The 26,726-nt window shown below is 47.6% G+C and overlaps 2 protein-coding genes across 2 annotated transcripts in view; one reads left to right on the top strand and one right to left on the bottom strand.

The window, feature by feature from the left end:
- Positions 1-1,233, top strand: part of FARSB (phenylalanyl-tRNA synthetase subunit beta) — a 41,659-nt gene extending 40,426 nt beyond the window's left edge. The window contains exon 17 of the mRNA XM_050902410.1: positions 960-1,233. Coding sequence (XP_050758367.1) covers positions 960-1,111 — 152 coding nt within the window. The 3' untranslated portion in view covers positions 1,112-1,233. The remainder of the gene's footprint in view (positions 1-959) is intronic.
- Positions 1,234-7,234: 6,001 nt separating this feature from the next.
- SGPP2 (sphingosine-1-phosphate phosphatase 2) overlaps positions 7,235-26,726 on the bottom strand; it is a 37,841-nt gene continuing 18,349 nt past the window's right edge. Inside the window, exons 3-6 of the mRNA XM_050902601.1 lie at positions 17,280-17,459; positions 14,643-14,732; positions 9,278-9,876; positions 7,235-7,278 (exon numbers count right to left, since the gene is read on the bottom strand). Coding sequence (XP_050758558.1) covers positions 9,331-9,876; positions 14,643-14,732; positions 17,280-17,459 — 816 coding nt within the window. The 3' untranslated portion in view covers positions 7,235-7,278; positions 9,278-9,330. The remainder of the gene's footprint in view (positions 7,279-9,277; positions 9,877-14,642; positions 14,733-17,279; positions 17,460-26,726) is intronic.

Raw genomic sequence — 26,726 nt, 5'->3', positions numbered from 1 at the left:
TTTGGTCAGTTGGGGTCAGCTGTCCCGGCTGTGTCCCCTCCCAGCTCCTTGTGCACCCCCAGCCTCCTCGCTGGTGGGGTGGGGTGAGAAGCAGAAAAGGCCTTGACTCTGTGTAAGCACTGCTCAGCAGTAATGAAAACATCCCTGTGTTATCAACACTGTTTCCAGCACAAACCCAAAACACAGCCCCGTACTAGCTACTGTGAAGAAAATTAACTTTATCCCAGCCAAAACCAGCACAAACGTATTGTTGGTATAGCTACCATGCACAGATAAGTTCCCAGGTAGGAAAGGCTGTCTGTGAAAAAGTCTGCACAGCTCCTCCAAGTTCTTTATGGCTAATTCAACTAATTTTTTTTTCTTTTTTGTCTTTTTTCAACTCCCAAATAACATTTAAAACTTGGGGCTTGGTTTGAGGTAAGAGGAAGATGATCTTCGACTTCCTTTGAGTTGTTCATTGTTCCACGGTTTTACAATGTATATGAAACTGCTTAAAAGCTCTTCTCCAGATGAGGAATGTAGGTTGTTTCTAATTATGTGACATGTAATCAAGTGTGACATGCCTACTTACCCCTTGGATGACAGCAAGCTTTATTTCCTTCAACAGAGTAAGGTGGGAAACATTCAGGTGTTAAATAGCCTAAAGCCTGCAAAAGTTCTTCATTTCAGTAGCCCTCTGACTCGACTTATCTGTGCTAATTTCTATTACAGGAGTAACTTAGTCAAAACAACTGGAGTGTGAAAAACACCCATGCTTTGGGCTTCACATTTTATTTTTAACTCAAAGTGTTTCCTCATTCTCTATCAATGACAACTGTTAATGCAAGAAAGTGAGAGCCCCTTCTTAGCATCTCAGCACAGAGAACAGTTTAATACTGAGAGCTTTGTTCTCCCTGCGAAATGCCTGTTGACTTCTTTGGCCCGGAGAAATATTGATTTTTCGCTCACTTTTTTTACAGGCTCTGCTTTCTTTCCTGGTCGCTGTGCTGAGATCTTTGCCAAAGGTCAAAGCATTGGGAAACTTGGAGTCCTACACCCTGATGTTATCACCAAGTTTGAGCTCACCATGCCATGCTCTGCCCTAGAGATCAATATTGAGCCCTTCGTGTGAAGACAAGACTTTTATCCTCCTACAGCCGTCCACTGTCACGTGCAGCACCCTCTGCTCTTTTGTCTTCCTCTGCGGGGGACGTCTGCTTACACTTTTGTGTTCCAATAAACTAGAAAAACAGAGCCTGGCTCCCTGGGTAAATATTTCCTTGCAGTGCAATTTGGCTAGCTTCTGCAGGGTAAGAATGTGGCATCTCGGACTAGACCGTGCCCTCAATATTTTTAAGGCGGGGGGGGGGGGGGAAGAAACAAGTTGGGTAAAAGCCCAGTGTTCTACAAGAAAATGTAATGGCAGAGCACATGATTAGTTTTCAAAATCAGAAATGTTCCACAGACACAGCTTCATACTGTAACCGATTATGGCTGCATAACAGGAATCTCATTCTTTTCTTATTGCATGAAATAAGATAATTGATTAGAGCAAATGTTGAGTGAATGTGAGCAGAACTAAGGAGTTGAGCTTTTATTCTGTACGGTTGTCATGTGCTCATCAATGGCTGGGGGAGGAAAATAAACTTGTTTCATGAAAACCAGAGCTATTTTGTAAGCAAGATGTGTGTAATATCTGCTTCCCTACTCCAGACATAACTGTTGATCCTTTATCATTCTAAATTCAGAAAGGGGAGGGGGTGGAATTAAATTTTTTCATGGTTGATGTAAGCCTAGTGGTTTTTGAAGCTCCAAACCAAATTGGGGAAATGCATTTAAGAGCATATGCCAGTGGTCTTTTGCATGAGGAGCTGAAAAATATCAAAGCTTTTGTCCAACTGAGGCTGGCATATTTGTCTGCAGAATTTCGCGTGGTCCCACTGCACTCACATAGCCCCACCAGTGGCTTTCTGGACCCCAGCCGCACAGCAGGGACCACGCAGCTTTCGGACAGTTTTACTTTTCTTGCAGTTTTGCCCCTGACAGTAGATGAGACCCTCTCGCGGGTCCGGCTTTTCCTTCTAGGTGGCTTTCTGGCAGCAGTTGTGCTGCAGCCTGGCGCGTTGTGCCTCTCCTGTCGGGGAAACTGAGAAGCTCCATCCAGCACGGCGATGTCCGATACATCCTTTCTGGCGTAATGGCACCGAGTGGGTGGCCAGCTCAGTATGCTGAAGCAGGCTCTTTACTGGCTTGCTAATGAAGCTGGCTGGCCCTCATTTGCAATATTATAACCATTGCTAATGTTGCAGGCTAACAATAGCGAGTATTTTGCATTAGGCCAATACACTGTAGCTTGTTTCCAATGCAAGAGCCAGACAGCCCCTGATCCCAGGAGGGGACTCCCCGAGGGTGGACATCGGGGTGATGCTGGAGAAGGGTGTTACAATGACTGTCTCATCGAGGGAGAGATATGCAATGGTGAAGGTGAGGTAAGCTCATGGTTTTATGAGCTGCACGTCTGCGCAGACCCCTGTCGCTGGACCCACGATGGCTTTTCAATGGTAGCCCTGTCGGTCATCCTAACAGGTGGGAGGGCAACAGGCAAGGCTTTTTGGTGCAAGTGTTAATCCAGTATGAAAAATGCACTACAGTTACCCATCTGGAAACCCTACGGTTCCCCTCAGATGGACGTGTAGATTTTAATTATCCCTGCATGACAGACGTGAAATGAGAATATAGCTATTGCCATACGTTGCACGACTGACTCCAGTGCCCACGGAGAGTGAGAAAACTGCAGCTCACGTTTTAAAGTCTCCCAAGGGATTAGCCAGCTTGTCGTTTGCAGGATATATCTCTCCGTGATGCCTACACAACTGTAACCAAGCAAAGTCACAGTGTGGGAAGCAATCTGTAACGCAGATGGTAAGTATTAAACCCTCCTGTTTATTAGTGTGTCATGCATGGGGATTAGGATGACAATAAGGCAGATTTGCATTTCAGCAGAGTACAGGCATATTTGCGTGCACTAAATATATTTCTCTACACAAGATTTTCTGACTCCCTGGGTGTCCCAATTCTCCTGTGAATTTACTGTCCTTTGAGTGTAAAGACCAGATTAGGCTGGGACTAAGGGCTTGAGCTGCAGTGGTATGTGTTGCAAGGCTTTTAGGGATCACTTCTTCTCCTTTTTCATACCATTTGACCATGTGTTGGTAGCTAAGTGCTCCACAAGCGGGACATCAGCTCTGTCCTGGGGAAGTAGCATTACTCGCTAAAAGTAGAGGAAGAGAATTGAGAGAAAGGTTAAAAAGCCTCTTCAGAGCCACCGACCCCTCTCACAGCTAGTAGCTCTGAAATTGAAGCTTTGCTGTAGTGCTGCGCTCAGGATTAGCTGTCAATGCTGACAAGTGGGACACTTTATACAAGTCTAGCATATTTATTGCAGGGCATTGTCTTTCATAGCCCAAAACCAATTATCTGATATTTACAGCTTGCTTATAGCTGTATTCAATAATCAAGGTATCTAACACACAGCTTCATGCTAGAGAGAGCCACCATGAGCATTACAATTTTTTTTTCACCCTTTGTTGTAGCTATGGTCTCTGGCAAAGGAAACATTGTCTGCTGATGGCAGTGACTTCTAATCAATTTTTGAACATCTTTTGAACTTTTTTTTTTTAAAGGAAGAGTTGGAAGTTGGATTTTTCACTAGTGGTCCCCAGTTACGAATTACTTTTGGCCTGCTCCTGCTGGCTGTGGGTACTGGGTCATCGCTCGGGATCAGAACATGAGCACAAAAGGCTGGAGAGCCAGTGACTGAGAGGTCAAAGCCCCTTTTAACGTGCTGTCTGAGTGACTGCTGGGTTCCATTCAGCTGGACACGTGTACTGACTTCTGGGTTTGTCCTTGCTGTGCTTCGGTGCTGCAAAGGTGCTTTTCCAAACAGCAGAACCCCTGAGACAGCCTGGCTCCAGCTCCCAGCCACAGGTCTCTGCGCTTGCAGGTCACCCTTGCTATTGCACAAGAGTATTTGTGTAAAGGTAACGCTTGGGACTGTTTCCATCTCTGGGCTGGTAGCGTGCTTGCTTGCAATTTAAATCATTCTTGGTTTGGCAGGTGAGTATGGAATAGGCCGAGCAAAAGCAACGGGTGCTGCCAGGAGGCTGCCGTGAGGATCATGGCCTCGGGCACACGCGACACCTCTGACCGCCCAGCGACCTTGAAACCGAGCCGGATGCGAGGGAGGGCGAGCGGGGTGGCAGCGGGGACAGCAGGCAGGCCATCCGTGCCGGCCGAAGAGTGAGCGTGGTCCCACGCCGACAGTGAGGGAAGCAATGCGCTCTGACAGGAGCAGGAGCTCGGTGGCAGCAAACGGGGGTCACGCTTTACATGTTTTAGCAAATGTGCAAGATCCCACCCGCTGCTCAGCCGCACTTCCACCCTGTTCAGAGATGTACCCACATATCCTAACTTCTACTTGCAGAATGCATTAGAACGGTTAAAACTGAAACTGAGACCATTTTCTTTTCTTCCCTCCCCTTAAGTAAGTCAGCTGTATCCAGAAAAGCATGGTGCAAGCTTACTTGCATTTTTACACAGAAACTAGGATGGATTAGGAGACTGGGGTCATGACAAAGTTACTTTTGGAAAACTAAACCAGACCAATTCAGTGCTTGCTGGTTTGGTTTTTAATCCCTGCCAAGGGGTGCAGCAACATTTGGCTGCTGCCAGAGTGGCTGGTTCTGCGCTGGGGGACGGGCACACAGAGATGCCCCGCGACAGGAGGAAGCCTGGATCGGCACCACGTGCCCGGAAAGCGGTTTGCAGAGCGAGCACATCAGGAGGAGGCAGCCTCAAAGCAGGACAGAGCGGACTAAGCTAAGGGTGAGATGCCTGCTACATCCCTCTTGACAGCGTAACAAAGGAAATTTAGAAAAAGATTGTCTTGGCACCACCCCTCCAGCTGAAGAAGGCCGCAGGATGGAGAGCTGTAGCGCTGGACCAGGACGTACAGGACAGTACTGAGGAGAAGTCAACAGCCCACGCTCCAAGGCTGATGCTCCATATCTGGAAGTTATCTCCTACCCTGTTCACATCAAAGTTTTACTCTAAAAACCGAGCATGCCTATTCAAGAGGATTCAGCTGATGCCTTTGTGTTACTGAGTACAGAACGTGACCAGCAAACTGGCCACAAAACCTCATTTTCTACCATCACACTGGAGATGCAGAGGCACCCAAACTGTGGGGATGAAGAGGTGGGGAGCATTTCCAAAGACAGCAAAGCCACACGTGGGTTTGCAGCGAGGACCTGGTACTTCAGGTTAATGAAATACAGAAAGGGTGACGTGTCTTACCTTGTCAGAGGACTTGCCTCTTCAAGCCTGGCCCTGCAGGAACGGCTGTGGTCCTGTGAGTGCCCCGTGAGCACAGGCTCAGCACGGAGCCCAGCTGGAAGCCTTGCCTGCTCCCGGCAGCCCAGTGAGGCTGCAGCAATCGGGGCTCACCCCGATCAGCTGCGGGCACGTGGGGGCCCACGGGCACACCACTTCCAGGCAGGATGAGATGCTGAGGGGAGGACATGGCCCTAACAAAAAAAAAGCTCGTTAGGCTTCTCAATGAACACGAAATATTCTGCGGTTTATGGGATGTCGTGCTATAATTGCATATAATAATTTAAAATCAAATTTGGCTTCCAGTTAACTGTTCAGTCTATGAGAAGTAGATATTGCAGGTGAAGGAGATTCCAGGTGCCCAAGCATCCCCTATCACTAACGACACAGCAACTCACGCGTTTCCATTTGCAAAGGATGTAACAAATAGTTGTGAATAGATCAGTAGTCTTTTATGTTTTAAAAAAAGCAGGATGTTGCTGCTGAGCCTGGAGGAGCTGAAGCTCGCAGCTAGACTGACCAGGGAACAAGGGGCCGCAAGCGGGCCAGCTTGGGAAGAGAGGTGGGTGGTTGCATGTGGGAAGCTTTTTAAACTGCGACTCATTCCTCTTACATCGATCATTTACAAGTAGCAATAGAGGACGCAAAATGAACAGAGAAACACCAAGTTTCGCAAAATAGGTATATTTTAAAATTTGAACCAAATACAGTTTGCATGTATTTCATGAATCACATGCAGGTGAAGACTATAAAAGATAAAAATACCCGTGCACATACTTTATAAATCCAAGCATTTATATGTAGTTTATAAAATCTTCATAGCGTAAAATAGCTGTGATTCAGAACAGAAGTTTTACACATAAAACTGCATGAACGTCCCCGTGAAACCGTGCCTTTCTTGGGACTGACTGATTCCACCCCACAGCTTAAAAACTCAGCTTGCTGTCAAGTTTTTTCCCAATTTTGGTCCCGTCCAGTGTGATGTGGCACCTCCACGGGGCTTCAGCTCTGCCATGCAGCTGTACACCATAAAGCACTCTTAACAGAAGGTATGTTAAAGGTGTTTTAAAGCCTGATGGCAGCGCTTCTGTGGTGTGTGGGAGGGAGGGAGACTGAGGACAGGACCCCGTGGCTTTGGTGGCCCGAGTCCAGCGCTCACCAAAGGGCACATGTGAGGGAGCATGTGCCCTGCTGAAAGACTCGTTGAAGCTGTTTGCATGCACGTGTAAAGTCCACGCAGCCTGATTTAAAACAGTTTATCCACAGCCTGGGCAAATCTAAAAATGGTTAAAATTTCTGCCTGCATTTCTTCTGGAGACTACCAACCTGGTTTTAAAATCGCATGGCTTTTTCACGTGCATGCCTCCCGCTCCTCAGCCAAAACTCCCAGCTACGTTTTTGGAACTTGATTATATTTATCCAAGCGCTCAACTGATGGCAAAGCACCTCCTTTACATTCTTCAGGTTAATTTTTTTTCCAGCCAAGATGACAAGTGTACATGGTTAAAAAGCTGGCTTTCACTGTACATTCTGCCAGGAAAGGCACAGGGGCCATGCTTGAAGCTCCGTGGTCATAGTGTATTACATTTTTCTAGCCAAGCAGACCACATTCACCGCTGTATTTCTCAACAGCTCATTGGTCCAACAGCTGACCTTTTTTTTTTTAAATAAGCAGCCTGAGTTATAGCGACGACCCTCCTATGAACACTCCTCAACTGCTATTCTACATGTGTATACACAGTATTGCAAGATGCATGGAAGATGAACCGTAATGCTGTGCAGCACCAGAAAATGATGGTATCTTATCATCGTTGTAGTCACCAGAGTCACCACTCAGCTCCTTCCACAATGCAGTTTAAGGACACTACTTGTCACCCCTGCACGATAGGCAGGACTTTGTCCCATACCCTAGACAGGGAAGCTAAATTGGAGTTAAACAGTTTGAACACAAGCCTCAACGTTGGGGTAACAACTCCCTTCGGTTGTATGTAGGCAAAGGATCTTTTAGTGGAGGCTGTCTTTATTCAAGATAAATTTCTTACAAATCACTTAAAATGTTTTGTGTTGGATTTTTCCTTCTTCTGTTTTACTTTTTTGTTTGGTTTAGGTTTTTTTGAGGGATTGCAGTGGGTAAAACCATACACACAGAACTAGCCAGATCTAGCAGTGCCGTCAGAAGACACTATGACAAGCGACAAGTACAATAATCATCAGATTTCTTTAGGGAAATGCTTAGCTGTACCCAAGTGTGGCCGTCTCTGATCTCTGCCGACACTGGTTGCTGAAGAAACCTGCCATCTTGGCCAGCAGGACTCTCCCACCAAAGCCCAACAGCGGGAAGGTACCAGCACTTGAAGAGCCTCCACCTCCCTCCACCTCCACATCACCTTCCCATCTTCAGCCACTCTTCCTTTGCCCCCAGTCCCCAGGGGACAGTGGGGTGCGGACAGAGCTCTGCATGCCCCAAGGACAGTGCTTTGGTCTTGGCTGGTTGCCTCTTCCCCCACCTTACCAGCCACTCACTCCTCCGTGCCCCAAACGCAAGCCCTTCCTTGGCTTGCTCTCCTGCTTCAGCAGGAGCAACCCCACGGCCAGGCAAGCGCTTCCACAGCCCACAGAGCCACGGGGCCGGTGTCCCACAGGCACAGCCACACCTCCCGGCACCCCTGACCCCACAGCAAACCAGCTACTGCTGCTGCTCCAGCAGGGATTTTGGCTTTGTACTCTCTGCTTGTCATCTTTAGTCGTCTGGGCCAGGGGTCTCTAATTATAGGACACAGCGGAGTCAGCGATTTCCAACCCAAAGTTATTTGTGTACAGCAATTCCTGTGACTCTTCCGAATCAGGTATTTTAGGTCAGTTGTATTGGGTTTGCGTGGCAAGGTTTTGGTAGCAGGGGGGCTACAGGGGTGGCTTCTGTGAGAAGCTGCTAGAAGCTTCCCCTGTGTCTGACAGAGCCAATGCCAGCCGGCTCCAAGAGGGACCCGCTGCTGGCCAAGGCCGAGCCCATCAGCGACAGTGGTAGCACCTCTGGGATAACAGATTTAAGAAGGGGGGGAAAAAAAAACCTGAGCAACTGCAGCCAGAGAGAGGAGTGAGAGTATGTGAGAGAAACAACTCCGCAGACCCCAAGGTCAGTGAAGAAGGAGGGGGAGGAGGTGCTCCAGGCGCCGGAGCAGCGATTTCCCTGCAGCCCATGAGGAAGACCATGGTGAGGCAGGCTGTCCCCCTGCAGCCCATGGAGGTCCACAGTGGAGCAGATATCCACCCACAGCCCCTGGAGGACCCCACGCTGGAGCAGTCTGTTCCTGAAGGACTGCACTCTGTGGAATGGACCCATGCTGGAGCAGTTCGTGAAGAACTGCAGCCCGTGGGAAGGACTCATGTTGGAGAAGTTCATGAAGGACTGTCTCCTGTGGGAGGGACCCCATGCTGGAGCAGGGGAAGAGTGTGAGTCCTTCTCCCCCTGAGGAGGAAGGAGCGGCAGAAACAACGTGTGATGAACTGACCCAAACCCCCATTCCTGTCCCCCTGTGCTGCTCGGGGGAGGAGGGAGAGAAAATCAGGAGTGAAGTTGAGCCCGGGAAAAAGGGAGGGGTGGGGGGAAGGTGTTTTAAGATTTGGTTTTATTTCTCATTATCCTACTCTGATTTGATTGGTAATAAATTAAATTAATTTATTCCCCAAGTCGAGTCTGTTTTGCCCGTGACAGTAATTGCTGAATGATCTCTCCCTGTCCTTAACCCACGAGGCTTTCGTTATATTTTCTCTCCCCTGCCCAGCTGAGGAGAGGAGTGATAGAGCGGCTTTGGTGGGCACCTGGAGTCCAGCCAGGGTCAACCCACCACATCAGTGCAGAAAGGCACAAAACACTTTTTGGTCAAGTTACCATCCTTGATCAACTTACCGCATCTCTGAAATGGTGGTGCCGTACATTACTTTGTAAGGAAGGCGCTGCGCTCACATCAGTCCTAACAGCTGGTGCAGCAGTGGCACAATCACGGTAGCACTGAAGCCAACCGAGGAGTACGTTATAAATTTATACGGCACTTCGACTTCCAGTCGTCTCCGGGCTTCCAGGTCGCCAATGGGAAACTTGTACCGATAACCCAGCATGCCAAGGACCACACTCTTCATGAGTTGGCGCGTCAGTAGAACAACAAAGATCCCTACAAAGAACCTGGCTAGCACAACCACCACTATTTTACTGGTGATCAGAGGAAATCCAAGCTGAAAATTTTCGCTGGTGTAGGCTGGCGCAGCATACTGGTTATTTAACCAAAATCCCACAGTTGCTCCAGCTCCTGCTCCTAAGATAGTAGTGGTGTCTCCCCTGGTAGGGCTGTAATAGTCTAGTTTGGGGTAGTTGTAACATAAGACAAGAGGCACAACTATGGAAAGCAGTGGACAGAAAGGACTAGTTAACAGCAAGTGATCTATCATGTCCCACGCAGGATACAAGAGCACGAGCAGCACAGCCGAAATCAGTGCTCCGCCAATCACGTCCTGCAAAGAGATCACATTTAAAAGCTTTGTGAGACCTGGAAGGTAAAACAGATATTCTCAGGTGATGACAAAAGACCGCGCTCTGCATTCGTGGGCACGCAGCAGCAGAGGAACGCCCTGAATTCACAGCGATGGCACTGTCCATGCACAGTGACAACCCGAAGCCTGTGCTAAACAAAACACAACAATCTGTGAACCCAACCTTAGCCTTGTCCATGTGAATGTATCTGTCGACCCATATTTTGACCCTGAACAAGTGAGATTCTTACCCTCACCTGCTTTCATGTTTTAAGGGCACTCTCCACCTATGACCTCTATGGAAAAGGCACATGCACAACTCCATCTCAGGGACGATATCACAGTAAGCTGCCTTCATATAAACCCTTCCCCTCCCATAATCCTACAAGTAATTTCATCATATCAGTAGGATTATCGCTTGCTCGCTTTGCATAAATGGGAAGATGCTGTCTTTTGTCAGAGACAAGCACCCAGTCCAGGAACACAGGCTCTGGGGGAGAAAAGCGCAGAGCTGCGGAACGTGGTGCGTGTGCCATGATTTCTGCCAACCGCGGCGAGAGGTAGGCACCGCCAGGCAGGAATACATCAAGAAGAAGTTTGTTGCCCAAGCCTCTGAAATCCGGCTTGCAGTAAAGCGCCTGAGGCAAGTGCATAGTTAAAACCTAATTTATTAACAGAGGCAAATTAAGGTGTTTTGAGAACTTGATTGTTGTCAACCGCAAGGCTGGGAAAGGAGACAAGAGGTAACCTCTAACAAAAGCTGTCTGTATGAGAGCAGCCAGAGAAAAAGCAATATAACAAGTTTCCCTGTGCTGCTCTCCTGGCGCCGCTCAGGAGGCAGCAGAGTTTGTACTCTGACCATGAAATGCACTGCAAAAGCTAAAGTTAATCACAGACAGAAACGTCCTCTTCTCAAGATTATATCTTTTTCACCAAGTCATGACAGTTGACTACTACCATGCTTGGTCACAGTCTAAAATGAATTATTTATGAGAACTTCACTTATAGTTAGGCAGGAGTGAGGGGACTTTTTCACAACAAATATTTAATGACTTTCTGGTAAATCCATTACTCCAGTATGGCTGAACTCTAGCTGTTTACAACTTTCAGGCAATAGATTCACAGCACATTTGGTTTTAAGCAACTCCCAGAGCCATTTTGCATATTCCTAATAAAACTTCCACTTACATTTATTCCCTCATCCATGACATGAGGATAGCCATGGAAATACACAAAGTTGTTCACAGATGTCTGGTATATAAAATACCATTAGGTGTCAATATGTCACAATAATCCATCTTTTGATACCAATTTTTAGATGATAACTTTACACACAAAGGCATGTTTTGGCCCAACACTAAGTAACTGCATCAACACAAAAGAGCTGGGGGTTGCTCCCAGCACTGACGCTCAGAAATCCCATCACCACTGTGTACCTTCATTTCCCACCCCGCTATTTGTCCGCCTCATATCAGAAGAAAAAGTCCTGCCATCTCAACACCCCCTCCACATGTGATTAAGGAGTGAAACTCAAAAGCTGTTCATGTGCTTTTCTGTTCCAATGAAGGACATTTAACCAAACATTAACATTCCCCTAACAAAGGCTTTGCTCAGATTTACCCAGCTGACTCCAGCAGTTCCCGGCCGGGGTGCAGACAGCCTCTATTTACGGACCTGATTAAAGTTTTCTGAATTTTATTATCTCCCCGTTCAGCCTCAGTACAGTAACACGGCTCCTGTAGTTTTCAAGCAGGACCCAGATAACCAGCCCTGCTCCCGACCAGTGGCTTATACCAGTGGTCTCCAAAGTGGGTGTGCAAGACAACCCAATGGGCTGTGGGAGAAAATACTTTCTGCACCACTAATAAGTAAAATAAAATATATATATCTTTTAAAAGTAGTGCTTATTTCATCCTTAGCTCATTCTTTTTTAATTTATATTTTTGTGTATGTTTTATAATGTACGTATCAGTACAGTAGTACGTGTATATAATTCATAAGTAAATATACATATATTGGGGGTGCATGCTCAACATTTTTTTATGGATCAAAAAAGTTTGGAGACCAGTGGTTTATTCTGTTTTTCCCCCTATCCACCAATATATGGGCTTCTCATTTTGGAGACTCCTTGCTAGAAGCTGCTGGAGAGCGCGGGACATACCCAGCCGCAGCCACCAGTAGGGACTCCCTTTGGTTCTGGTTATGCACGGGCGGAGGTTTGATTTTCTGAACACCCAGAGGAGGCAGGTGAGTTCAAGACCAACACTTTACGAAGACATTTAGCAGTGCAGAATTAATGATTTGCCCCCCTCGCCTGTTAAACTAAGGAGAAGATGGGAAGAGGAGGGATGGCTCTGATTTCTGTGAGAAAAACTGCTTTTCTGGACTCTCCCTATTGTGCACCCAGGAGCAGGACCTTAGCTTTTCCCGGTGGTGGAGCTGCTGTTAGCACTCCCAGGAAGCACATTCTTGCCCGTCTGCCTGTGTAAACAGATTAGCCTCTCACCAAACCCACAATTATAAAGGAATTTTTAAATGAGGGCAGGCACGAATTTTGCTCAAGGTGCAGCACTACCGGTAAAGCTTAAAACCTCCCATTTCCCTGCTGGGACACTCCAGCTCCCTCAGCACAGGCAAGTCCTTCACAGGCTCCATCCGTCCCAAAAAGCCCCCCCACTGCCACACAGCTCGGTCCCACTCCTGCACAGCACCCTCCTGCCTCCCCCACAGCGACAAGCATCTGCCCGGGTTCGGCACAAGTGAGGCCTCGCTCCTATCAATTTTAACTACAGAGCTGTCATTTTGCTTTGCTACCTAAAGAACAGGCCAGTATCGGGTTTCTAACATTGGAAGTCATTCAAGTTCTTTTCCTGTGCTACAGGTACATAAAGAGAAACAACTGAGGTAAACATCCAGTTGCACGCAATGCCTGGGATGCAGGACTGGGGCGCTTCAAAATGCTTTCTGCCCGTCACCGAGGGAGCACGGCAGCGGCGTGCCACTCCTTCTCTGGTTCCTCAAACGGGAAAAACTCAGTTACGCTAAGTCCGTGCATATATGTTACCCATTCATTTGCTTTACTAAAATATTATGATCTCTTAATACACAATTATATCCAGTCAGTATTCTTTTTCTATTAAGACCTCAGTTAAAAATCCATTAGGCAGAGGCTGTTTCGGCTGGTGGCTTGGCTGAGCGGCTGCTGCACCTCGGCCCCGTGGCGTCTCGGGCAGCTCAGGGTGGGACCCATCCCTCAAAGCGTGGAAAATGGCTCTGAATCACACTTCTTCCCCGAAAGAACCTGTCATTGCAGGTGGGACACCAGAACCTGTCATTGCAGGTGGGATGCTGCCGCAGAGAGAGGGGTTGCATTTGGGCAGCTGTGATCATCGGGCGTTTCCCCAGCTCTGTCCCCACCATGGCACGCATGGGATGAAGACTCCAGTGAAGTACGTTTGCCCTTTTGAAAGGCAGCATTGCTAACACTTCAACTAAGGAGCTTTTTTTTTATTTTAAAGCCCTTTTTTTATCGTGTCAAAGGCACAAAGGACTTTTTCTTCTTTATCCTAAAATCCATCTAAATTTAGAGGAGTCTTTCATTACAACGGACCAGCAAGGGAAGTATGCAAAGAATTTTTACTGATTGACTTAAGGTCACTAGCCAAGAAAGGGCATCTCCAGCTTCAATTTAAGATATTGTTTTGATCCACTAGGCCTGGAAAGGAAGGTCAAGCTATATTTTATAGATAACCTTAATCTCATAAGGGCTCCCTTTCTTACAGTCATCAAGTCTCCTCATTACAAACATAATTATTACTTAGTAAAAAAATGCAATTATTTATGCATATGCAACCAACCAACAATGCGTATCAAACTCCCGTGGGGAAGTAGCCGGGAGCTTTTATCCACACTTGGGAAGCTGGACCACCCCTCTGACCGCTACATATAAACAGATCAATAATTTTTCCTCTCGTCAGGAAGGAACTAGCTACTGCGTAATCAAAGTTACAGTGAAATCTGTTCTTAAAGCAGGACTGACATCTCTAAACAACTGCGCCCAACAAGTCTGTCATATAAAGTCACAGATATTTTATGATTATTTTCAGAAAAAATATTTCTGCATCTCAGTCCTTTAAGAATGAACCTCCTTCCAGCTGAAAACAAGCAGCTTGTCATAATATTTTTTTAAGTGCCACATCCCTGTATGGTAACGTGAGACATGCTGTCCCCCAGTCCCCCAAGGGCAGCTCACTTGTCATGTTTTACCCTCTCCTCCGCTCTCTGCTGGTCGCTGGCCTGACTCACAAACCTGCTATTCCTTCCCTGACACTCCCAGGCTAAACCAGCCCGGGATATTTCTCACTGACAACAGTGATACTATTGCACAAAAGGCTTAGCTAAGGAGCAGCGGCAGTTGCCCAAGTGCATTCCTCGCAATTAAAATTTCAAAATAGAGAACTACAATTCAGATGCCACACCGACCTCACCCGGCTCCTCAACCCACGCGCACCGCTGCTTTCCTAATGGTCTAAATAATTCCCCTGCAGACTCAAATAGCAATAGCCTGAGGGTTTCCTCACAGCTGCCTTTGAAGGTTCAGCCTGAAATTTAGTGGCATGACTCCTATATTCCCATAGTGGCCCAGCCAAGGCAGGACGTACATCGCTTGAAGAGTGGGAGATGGGAATCACTGTAGGGAAGCAGACCTGGAGGCATGACCGGCACGGGGCGGCGCAGGGCATCCTTACCAGGACTGTGTGCATCCCCGTGTAGAGCCTGCTGAGACACACCAGCGTTGAAAATACAAATGCTGCTACCAGGCCTAGTTCAAATGGATACTGTGAAAAGGGGAGAAAAAAAAATACACTCATTACACCATTATCCACTTTAACATCAGCATATATCTGAAATAAAACATCCAAGCAGCTGGACTGACGTAAGGATCTCACGTTGGGAAGCTGCTCTTGAGCTCTACTTTCCCAAAGAGATAAATGTGACCCGAGACGAGACCTCACATCGGCCAACGTGCAATCCTGCTGGAAGGTCATTTTGTTATCTGTGGTGCCTGCTTTTGCAAAGGTCTAGTCTTAGTGTAGGGAAGCCTGGGAAATAGATGGCATTTGCAGAGTTTTTCCCCGCAATATCTATCTGCAAAATCCATGTTCGTGCTAAAGACCTTAAGGAAAAAAGGCACAGCATGTTGCAGAAGTGATGCCCGAGGTTGAACTGCAGCCTCAGATCACCCGAGGGGAACACGATAGCCGCAGAGCCTGACCAGAAGCGTGATCAATAGTCCTTGAGCAGTGGGCTGGGAGGGGAAAATCAATATCTGGGTTGAAACTGCAACCCAGCTATTAGAGCAGTCAGGACCGCTCTTCCCTGCGACACTTAAGGCTTAATCGTCTTCTTATGAAGCTGGTTTTGTTTAATTCCCCCTCTGAGTTGCCTACAAACATGGAAAGAAGTGTTGAAATAAATCAACATTTAAAAAGGAAAAAAAAAAAACCCACATTTGGTAAAGAATAAGCTTAACATATTAGCCCTTAATCCACTCATTCAAATCCTGAAACCGAGTGGGCTGGTGGGCTCCTTTCAGTCCGTAAAGGAGATTTTTCTAAAAAAAATAAACCACCCCAAAAATATAAATAAATGAAATTAATTCACCCGATTTGACACAAAGTCTCATCTACTGCTGAGAGGCTGACAACTGACCAGGGTGGCCACGGGTCAGTGCAAAAATGCTTCTGTGGAAATTTTAAACATAACAACTCACTTCTGATCCTCTCCCCCCACGTACTCTAGCCCTCGGAATAGAGAGCTCAGACCCGGCTGCAGATGTCACTCCCAGTTCATAAAACGCTATTTTTTCCTCACTTCTCTAAGCCTTTGGAGGATTTACGCCCACTTTATTCCTCCCTCAGCAGGCAGCCTGGGAGGCAGTCCAGATCGGTAATTGATGACTAGGGCAGCTTGAGAAGATAGCAGCATAATGTACTGGTAGATTTTTCCTTCTTAATAGAGGCAATTAAATCATTTAATTATTTTACAGCAGCTTTATTGTTTCGTGGCAGTTTCCAAGAAGTACAAGACAGCCCGTGAAGAGCTGCGTGTCCCACTGGTAGCTTATCGATTGAGGAGGAGGAGAAAGTGCTGCTGACCAAGTCTTTCTGGCAGCTCTGACACATGGGATGGATCTGGCCTTCCAGGGCTGACAAATATCCCATTTTACAGCTCCTCCTCCCCATCCCCATCCCACTGCCAAGCTGCTCTGACCAGTTACCATGCAATTACCAAGGCGCAGGAGGCTGGCAGTGCAGCTTTGGGCACCACTGACCTGCTCACTCATCCCTGCACTGTGGGCAGGAGCAAAGCCCACTGCTTCACAGCTGGGACTGGATGAGTCTGGAAGTTAAATTAATTCAGACATCTCCCTTTCTATGAGTTACAGCCCCAGGACACAGCACCTTTCATCAGACGGGTGGCCACCTTCTGTCCCTGCACACACGCTGGCACCGCGGGGAGGACATCCAGGGACACTCCGACAGCGAGACCCCCCGGCCGTACTGCAAACCCTCTTGGTTACATGGGTTTATCTTTGAAATACACTTGAGAGGGCTGAGAAACATGCTTAAATACGATGCAGCTGGGAAGTTATTATTGCTAGAGTACAGGAAACAAATGTTTGGATTCACAAAATGAAATGAAAATAATCATCATGGAGAAATGAGTTTCCGGGAAATAAACCTTTTAGAAAGATAAAAGGCTGAAGGTTTGGGGAAAATAATTATGAGATGTCCCCAAGCAGCCTACAGCTTCAGTGCAGTAAAACTGCTGTTACTTCTCTGACAAACAGGCTCTCAAATTATGTTGTATGCTATTAGTCTAACGCAGGTTAGAGCCAGGGGATTTCCAAGGATGCTCTTCCTGCATCGTACAAAAACCAAGTGACACAGAGCTCCTTTGGTTTCCCTGGGAGCCGGCGTTTCCAGACGCGCAGCACTGGCTCGGCGGGCACGGGGCGAGCACAAAACGCAGATGCCAGGCATCTTCTGTGGCAGCACCACGGCTCCCTCCACGGTCACCCCGCATGCAAAAACACAGCGAACCCACCAAACCACAGCAGGGCAGCACAGCCCACCCGTGGCTCTGAGCAGGGTTTGTGCTAAAGGAAGGAGATTTCCGCTAAATTTCTTTGTGTGTCTATTATCAGCCAGCTATGGGTAACAACAGGAAAAAATACACATCTGTGAAAAGAAATACAGAGCTCCTCCGGAACTGGCAACAGCTTTGGATTTGCTAGTTTTCTGTAGCTTGCTGGAAGCAGACACATGCTTTTCTTTTTTTTTTTTTTTCCCCCTTTTTTTTTTTCTTTTTGTACCCCCTACCTTGTACTGGTTCACGGTTGCAATGAGAAAGGAGAAGGAGATGGCGGTAGCTGCCATGGCGTGGGTGGAAGGCATCCCGTACTCTGCATCTGTCCTCATTTCCAGCTTGACGACAGGTGGCGAGAGGGGCCGAGGCCACTTCAGGATGTCCTTGGAGACCTGGCCTATGTACATCACTATCTGGGGAGAGGAAAGGCCATAGGGCTGTCAATCAGCATGGGCAATCCCCACTCAGCCCACTCGAGGACCACCTCTATTTCTACGCTTTTTCCTGCAAAATCCACCACCCCAAGTGCAGAATTTATCCCCTGAATTATTAAAGGGACTTCCATTATCCCAGTCAGTGAAGGAAGCGGCGCTTTTACTGCACCATGTTGTAACCCGATCAGAAGTGGGACCAAAAGGAGGGTTCGTTGACGAGATGCAGCAATACAGGATAGTGAGATGGACAGCTGACTCCCATGCCATGCTAGAGAAGTTTAAGTTTCCTCCCTACCCCTTACAACCCCCCTCCTGCAAAGCAAACAGCTATAAGAGAAATTTTTCCGCCACCACCTTCAAATCACCGCCTTGCCCAGCCGCATCCCTCCCAGCTCCACGCAGCAGCTCTCCGAGGGCAGCACCAGCTCTCCTATTCCCAGCAGCTCCCACCCCACCCACCGCACAAGGTGCTGCAGGAGCCCCGCTGGGATGCACCACCAGTATGGTTATTAAATAACAACCTTGGCATCCTCGGGGAGGCAGCAGAGAGAAAACTGGACGAGCAACATACAGTACCCCTTCTCCTGCCTAACTCCCCAACAACAAAGGGCTTTTGTGCACTGCTTGGGACACCAGAGGTTTAAGCAAGGCCTCCGTTAATTAGCTACCGAGCGCTGCAATGCAGTGATTTTGGGGGGAAATGTTGCATTTTCAGGTCACTGCAAGCAGTAGCAATGGGAAGCAGAGGCAAGGGGCAAAGCTGGCTAGCATCCCTGAGAGGTGCAGCCCATCCAGCAGCACGCAGGGCACCCACCGTGCTGACATGCTCTGCTCCTCAGCACCCTCTTTCCAAAGGCAACAGGCTCTCAGCACCCACAGTGAGATGGACGTGAACAAAAGTCACCCAGGCTGTCCCTACAGGATGTATTTGCTTTCTCTTGCCACCCTCCTCCCTTTGGATAGTGCAGCCAGACATATGTAAAGCAAGCTCTACAAAACAAAGCAAACCTTTTTTCTTTCTTTTTTAAATACAAAAATCAGGTTAACTGACATCTACAATGAAAGCTCAGCTGCTGTGCGAGACGGCTCGCTGTTCTGCTTCTCACGCTTCTACTAGCAAAGGAGGGGTCTTAAAATAACATGCTTCCCATGCTGGTGTTAGCCATATGCCAGAACAGCAACACGATCATCCGCTGCCACATTTGTCACCAGCCGCATTGCATCCCTCTCTCTTTCCCACCAGCCATTTAAAAAATGGTTTCACATTAAAAGAAAGACGTCAGGATTCAGGATTCACAAATCAGGACCAGGAAAAAGCCAAAAACGTCACGTTCCCTCACCCCCCTCTCTACAGCAAAGCACATGCCACGAGGAGTGCTAGGCTTACAGCCAGCACCAGAGCCTTGAAAAGTAACTGCTGGTGCCTTTGCATCCTTTATCCCTCATCACATGAATCACATTACCGCCTTATTATCAGCACAACCTGTGGCACGCCTGGCTGCTCCTCCTTCACTCTGATACACGGGGCATAGGGCAGTCAGCAAATACCCTGCCCCGGACTGTTCACAGTAAACAAAGGCTCAAGGAACAAGTGTCTTAAAGAAACCACTGCATGGGTTTATTTGGTTAATGCCACCAGTTTCCAAATGGATGCAGGCACATCTTTGGAAGTTAATTAAATTCCAGGGTTGAAAGCAAAATTACTCTCTCCGACAGAACATACAACATTGAGGCTACCATTTGTGATGCCATCTGAGAGGCAAAGTAGGACGAGCCAGTTTATCAGCAGTCCTCTATAATAATGACTTCCACTTGTAGAATTATTATTAGCACTAGCACGTAAGAGTATTACAGAAAGGGAAATGAGTCATCTTTGAAATTAAGGCTATGCCAGGACTTCTCTGATGGTGAAAAACAGGCTGAATGCTGGAGGTGGTAAGGGTAAGCAAAAATACCAGGCATCCTCACAACACCTTCCTTCCTGGCATTCCAGATTAAATTCTGACCCTTCTATTTTATGAAAACACATATTGTATAGACATGTACAGTAATAAGAGGTAAGACAATCTCCACAAAATATGAAAAGGAGTCCAGAATACATTCAGACTAAGCACTGATCTCTGAAGCACCAGACCTTTGCCTTTAGTTTATCTGGGTGCTGTGCACGTGATTTTACACACAATGTCCTGGATTATTTGGCAGAAGCAGCAGTTGTGGGTGCGGTAAAACATCCCCCACCAGCTGAACTGGCAGGCTTCCCTGAGAAGGCGAAAGATGACAAGTGCACTGCTGCTAAAAGCCACCCAGCAAAGGTGTTGCTCTGGTTCGCCTGCCTCCCCATGTGCTGCTCACAAGCGACTCGAGGAGCACGGGACTGCCCAGGCTCCACGCAGGCTCTTCGGCTCACAGCATGGCAAAGCAAGCGGCCCAGAGCTCCTGCCAGATCTGCCTGTGGTGGGCAGAGGGGTGCCCTCCCCGGTGAGAAGGCCCCGCGGCACGGAGTGGGACAGGCAGAGCACCCGCTGGGACCTGCGCATCTGTGCCCAGCCCGGGACCATCACACAGCTGGCGGCTGAGGGCAATACCCCTGCAAGTGTACCAGGCACAAACATCCAGAGCTCAGCCACAAATAGTCAAAAAAAAAAACCAACTAGGAAGCCACCGCGGATGCGGTCACTACGTGATAAGTGTTTTGCAGAAACACACTTACAGCATTGTATTTCATTCCTGGATATATCTGATTTGCACTCTACTGCGGCTCTCATCTTCTGAGGATGGTAGGTATCTGCCTGAGTTAAGTGGCATATTCTCTTTTAAGCCACATTTCATTATTTCCTGACCTTCTTTCTCTGTCATTTTGGATTCACTCTCTAACAGTTCCAGGAAAGAAAGCAAGCAGCCTCAAAGTTTTGGCCTGTTATCAGCTTTTTTCAACCCAGCAGATGAGAAAACCCCTGTAATAAACATTGTGAACCATAACCACTGAAGCAGTGGAAAGGAGAAGGGAGATGGAGAGCTGAACATGGGGGACAGGCTAAAGATCAACACAGAGCTAAGCTTCACCTACACTTAATTTGAATTACCTATTTGTGCAATGTCAAAAATCTTTGATAGCCCTGGAATAAATTTAGCATGGGCAGAAATTACCCCAAGTTCGGACCAGCAACTAACTCGGGATTGCTTAGGTCAACAGGACTGGGTAATTTTGCTGTGATTTCCAGCCTACCCTAGGTAAGCCAAACAGTGCATTCGCGATGGCTTCGGACAGACAAACAGGGGAGGGGAGGAGGGAACGCATCACCTTGTAGCAGCTGGTCGGCAGCAAGTTTACGCATTTCAAAGTCTAAAGCAGGGTGATCCCTCAAGCCTGCATTGCTGGGCTTCACCCAGCTCCCCTTTCTTCACAAGGGCTGGGACAATTTAAGGAGGAAGGAGGGGCCAGGCTCAAACCATGCTCACCTAAGATTTAAATAAAATGCATTCCAAAAGTCTTTACATGCTCGTGTACATTTCCACCCAAGGGGTCTCCAAGCCCAAAGCTGAACATTGGACAGAAGAGGGAACAACAGGCCCTTGAACAGAGGGAGCAGACACCATTTGCTGTCTCGTAGGCATGGCAAAGAGGAGAAACCTTGAAGCAAATAATTTCTTCGTGCTTTATTGTTCTGTTTGCCTTTTCCTTATGTTGCTGACATTTTTTGGCTACCTAGAGTGCAATATTATGGCTCTCGATGTTACTCTTCTGTGTTTATTTCTAGCCCAGGCTCTCTTCCACTGTCCGAGTGATGCAGATCAACCGAATTTTCTGCAGTTCTGGTGGAAACCTGTTTGCAGACATCTTCAGCATAAATAATTTCAATTTGCAGATTAATAAGTACCTCTGTCTCTGCATGGGGAATTGTTCTGAACCTGGAGACTTTTCCATTACTGAAGCAACAAAGTCAAAGCCGTGATGGATTGTATAGGACACAATTAGCTGGAGAAGATAACTATACAGAAATGCAGAGGAATTTAGTTGAGATTTCACAAAAGTTGATGGGATGGGCATGGCTAATTACCTTTAGTCTGAAAGCTGACAGCAGCAGCTCTAACTACCCTGTACTTCAGACTGTTCAACTTTCCAAAATGAAACTTAACCATTTCACATCCAAGTTATAAAGATGTGCTGGCGAACAAGGGGGGCTGCTCGGGCTGGCAGGGAGGGAGGGGAGCTGGAGTTCAAGGATGGGAAAGGGAAAAGCACCACAGGTCAGCACCGCAGCCTTCCCAGGTCACTGGACACCCTCAAGCAGGGCCAAAACCTGGGCAGAAGCAAAGCGATGCTCTGGGGCATCAGACAGGTCCATACAGGGAGCCCATGTCCCAAGACCCCCACCACACTGTCCCATGGGAGTGCCCTGTTCGGGGAGGCTAAGGGACTCTGCTCTACCTCTGTATTTGCAAGTCCTACAAGCTACATTGTGGCATTTGTCACAACCGTAAGTCCTGACTAAATGAACGATGGCAAAAGCAAGGCGGACCACGGCACGGGAGCAGAGGTGTGGTGGAGGGGTCACTGGCAACAATCATCCACATGCATAACACAGGGAAACGCCGCTTTCCCTTCTGTATTGAGGTGTGCACGTGCACACACACACGGAAAAGTTGCTCGCATACCGCTGCTATGGTGGGAACCCTCAGGAAGTTATGTCCGCTCCCTAATATTTGCAGTGTCACTTGACAGTGACATGGCAGCACCAGCTGGAGATGTGGGAAATAAAATGCATCTCCCCAGCCCCTTCTTCAAAAGCCACACGGGCATGGCCCATCGCTGCGGGGCTGTCCCCTGCCACTCCTCCCTGCCCCGGGGGGCTCCTGGCTGCAGGCTGCACAGCTCCCATGTCCCCTGCCGCTGCTCTGCCTCGATGAAACACAAACAGGGCGCTTCATTTACGTGGCTGAATCCGTGAGCTGCATTCACATGCAGAGGAGAGCCCAGGGCTAGGCAAGGCAGGCTCTTCCTCCCCAGGGCTCCTGCTCTGCACGGAAATATATTACCCATGTCTCATTCTGCCCCACGGTGAAGAAGTATGCAGCCTGGCTTACTGAGCCATGCTTGAAATCTAGGGTACAGCTACCCTAATCTGTTCAGAGTTGAACCAGCCTCTACTGTTTCTGCATTGCCAGGTGCTACCACATCAGTTCGGCACACTGCGATCGTGCTGGGAATGCGATGTGGCACAGGCTGCACCGAAGCTGCTGTCCCTCCCGGGAGTCCCGCATCTACGACCACACAGACTGAACACATGGGCCAAGGCAGCAAGCCTGACACACAGGTGCATTTTTCTAACCCTAAGCCCACAAACATTATTGTTCAGTTTTGGATTTTCTGAATTTCCTTAAATAAGCCTGCTCTTCTCTCATGCACATCCGTGCTCTCCCAGTGCTATGAAGATGACTCTGAAGTCTTTCAAATTAAATGCTTACAACAAATGCAAGAAGCATTAAAAAAAAATACTTGGGTGAAGACTTCTTACTTGTTCCCCTCTCAAAGGGTTTTTCTGTAATGCTGTAAGCAACTTTAAAAAAAAGACTTTCCTCAAACTCTGGGGCCTACCAGTACTGCTGGGGTGGCCTAGGCTGCGTGAGGGAAATAGCAATCCTTCACAGCCAAGGCATCAGGTGAAGGAAAGGCAAAGCTTTATTGTCACTTTGGGTCAACAGCATTACATTTTACTACACAAACACAAGTAGCAGTTGCTATAGCAGCACAACAGCCTCTGTAGCGTTTTTCTGAGGGTTTCCTCTGACTTTGCTCTGAATCATATATATGGTCCATCTCCAAAAATATATCCTCACCTGGGGCTTTGCACTGGGATAAACAAGACAAATCTTTGTGTTTTAATAGACCTTGCTTTAGCGAACAATGATGAATCAAACTTGAGGCATTAGCATCCACATACATCCAGATGCCAATTCATTTGTTCCAACATCCGCAGGAGTTCCCTCTGGGGTGAGGGACCGTTCCCCTCCCTGTGAGCATCAGAGTCCCATAAAGTGACCTGGCTCCTTGACATTCGCATAACTCCGGTATTGCTTCAATGATCTAAGAAGTGGTTTTGCTCACCTGCAGGTGTTGCCTGGCATTTTCAATGGTTTTCCCTCACTACTCTTGCAATCGCTGTGGGCAGCACTTCTGCGGCAGGAAGCAAGAGCACTGCATGTAGAATTACCAGTGCAAACACAGCCAGGCCAGCTCCAAATGCAGAGGCACGGGACTGGTGCCTCAGGGCGTCACTTCCCCTTCGGAACATTTCCATGGTAGCTGCCCAGACCCCGAGTCTGGCAGGATTTAGGAAACAGGCCCAGTGCTGCAGGTGTGCTGTGTGTGGCACGTCCTCCATCATCCCTCCTCTGCCACAACCTCTGCCTGGGGACAGACACACCCAACCATCCCGCAGGCACGTGAAGGTCAGGAGGAGCAATTCATTTTGTAATCTGTAATATTTCGGCTCACAAAGGTGAACCAGAACACATTTATTTTCAACTTCTGATTTTGCAGCTCTCCTGTCTGCACTGTTGATCTATTAAAAGGGCAAGATGAAATTCTAGACAACACATGAGGTCAAGTAGCATTGGTGACTTCTTCCCTGAGACTCAGTGTGGCAGCCTGACTTTGAATCTGCTGTTTTGGCTCCAAAATAGAAACTCTATAACCTGGCTCTAGAAACCCTGGCTGGCAATAGTATTTGTCGTCTTCCCAGAAAGCAAATTTACAGTTTGAAAATGATGTTGTTTTTATCATAACTACTGTGTGCTGATAGCAGTGACAGAGCACATCGGGAACACTGGAAAGAGGTGGGGTAAAATAAGGATGCACTATTAATAAACTTGCATTTGCGAGAGATTAGTCAAGCAGAAGCAAAGACTATTCGTGGTTGTCAAGGCAGGCGTGACTTTGATTCACCATAGAGAAATTAAACCAAGCATCCAGTCTGCACTGTTCACAGCTTCTGTTCTCAGCATCCCCCAACTAAGGCTTAAGTGAGTAGATAAACACTGCAAGAGATAATAGCTGTGACTGTGCCCCTCGAGCATCACTTGGTTCACAGTGAAAGAGGCCCAGGGCAAGGAAAAGCATATTCTTATGGAGATACTCCTCCTACCCCCAAGTCAATGCCAAGAACTAAGGTTTGGCTTCAGGAAAAAACACCATGGAAGTCACTGAGCAGCACTGCTGGCCTTTTGCCCTGGCAGCAGCCCAGGTGGAGGAAGCCCCGCAGAGTGGAGGAGCCCCAGGCACCCCCAGCCTGGGGGGCCCTAAGCCACCCTCTGATTGCACCCTGCTCCCCAACCCCTCCCCGAGCCACCTGGCTGCTCCCCGCACGCAGAGATGCCAACGGCAACCGCGAGGCTGGGCACCTCCTTGAGGCACACGCGCCTTACGGGAGAGGGCGGTTGGCTAGGGGAGCTCGAGGATCTGCCATCTCCAGCGTGGTTATTGTTTTCCAGAAAATGCATCAATCTTGTGCTAGCTGTGCAGGAGCTTTACACAACGTTTGCCAAGGATTTGGTTGGGCGCAACGGGACATTCAAGGCTGCCTTGAGCTGGTGGGATGCTCAAACACTTGAGTCGTCCCAGCCATGATGTGCGCAGCACATCCACGAGGCAGGTCTCCAGCCCACCACAAGCAGTGCCGCACTCAGCAGCGAGTGGCAGCGCAGCGTGCGTGCCGCAGCAAGGGGCAGCAGGGGACAGGAGGAGGGAAGAGACAGCACAGACAGCTTCTTAAAAAAAATATATATAGGAGGGAGGACTTTAGCACTCTCAAGTCAGACTTCAGAAACACAAAACCAGAACAAGATCAAGAGAGGCTTGTGCCTCCAGAAGTGTAACTGCCCAACATCCTAAGATGCTCACTCTGTCTTTAAAAGAAGCCTTTGGACAAAAACTATAAGGTAGTGACTACCTTATGATGGGTTTAAATAAGAGAAATTTGGGCCCAGTCTCCTGGTAGCAGGAAAAACTACTGTCACATTGACCTGGTTTATCATCTAACACCTAAAACTGGGAAACTGTTACACCTCATAGTTCTACTGAAACACAACAGGTTTCCAATTTAAACTTCACCTTAAATTATTCCCAGCTGGTCTCAGTTATGAAAGCCTCACTAGCACTTTTTCTTCAAGGTAGAGTACAGCTACCAGCACATGCAAAATTATCTTTCAATCAACACTTTATCATCTTGCACACGGCATTTTCTTTTATGGATCATTTATTTTTGTATTCTGATATTTTGTAGTTACTTACATGCCTGAATACAGTCTTACATGTTCTTATGCAGTGTAATATACAGTGCTTTAAAGAGTTTGACTTTTGAGTGACTATGTTTATCAGCTGTTCCAAGCTTGTTTTGGTGAAATGTTGCAAAAGCAGAAAAACGTTTTGGTGAAATGTTGCAAAAGCAGAAAAACGTTTTGGTGAAATGTTGCAAAAGCACAAAAACGTTTTGGTGAAATGTTGCAAAAGCACAAAAACGTTTTGGTGAAATGTTGCAAAAGCACAAAAACTAACAAACACATAAGAATCACTAAACCCAAAGTTTGCTGCAAAGTGAGTTTTCAAAGCCGTATCAAGGGATTCAATCACTGCACAGCAATGTCAGTGGCATCATGATTGCAGGTAAATTCCTGCTGGTTATTAAACTCCGGGTTACCCTGAGAGCCAGAGTTCGGAGCTCATCAGTCCCAAGTAACTAAATGCTGACAACCTTTGGAAAACTGTTCTTCTGAAAAGCAGGATGGGAAACTAAATTGCCAAGGATTCAGACCCAGGACCTTCTCAGACTTGCTGAAGATGTCTGCACTCAGCGCCACTCGAAGAGCCCGGAGGGGCACACGCAGCCTGGCGGGTGCCCACCTAGCACCGCCAGCCACCCAAACTCTGCCTTCCTTCGGAGATGCCACCTTCACCCGAGTCAGCAGCTTATCGCTGTCATACGCCAACAGCTTCCACACCTGCCCTGACAAAGTCCACACTGGCCAGTTCTTATTTATATTGTATAAATTAAAGTTTTATAGGCTCAAAAGAGGTGTGGATACATTTTTACATCCATGCAGCCTAAAAAAAAAGAACAGAAAAAAATTTCCAAGCATGCTGAATAGCAAGCAGAAATTGTAACTATTTTTTTCCAGGTCTCTACCTTACTTCTGAAATTCCACACCAAAATAAAGCTTTCAACCCTGAAGGGGTGCAGAGATTAAAAA

Source organism: Gymnogyps californianus, chromosome 10, assembly GCF_018139145.2.
Source record: "Gymnogyps californianus isolate 813 chromosome 10, ASM1813914v2, whole genome shotgun sequence".
Taxonomy (NCBI): domain Eukaryota; kingdom Metazoa; phylum Chordata; class Aves; order Accipitriformes; family Cathartidae; genus Gymnogyps; species Gymnogyps californianus.
Note: the sequence above shows the minus strand (reverse complement) of the source record. Positions and strands in the feature narration are given on the sequence as shown.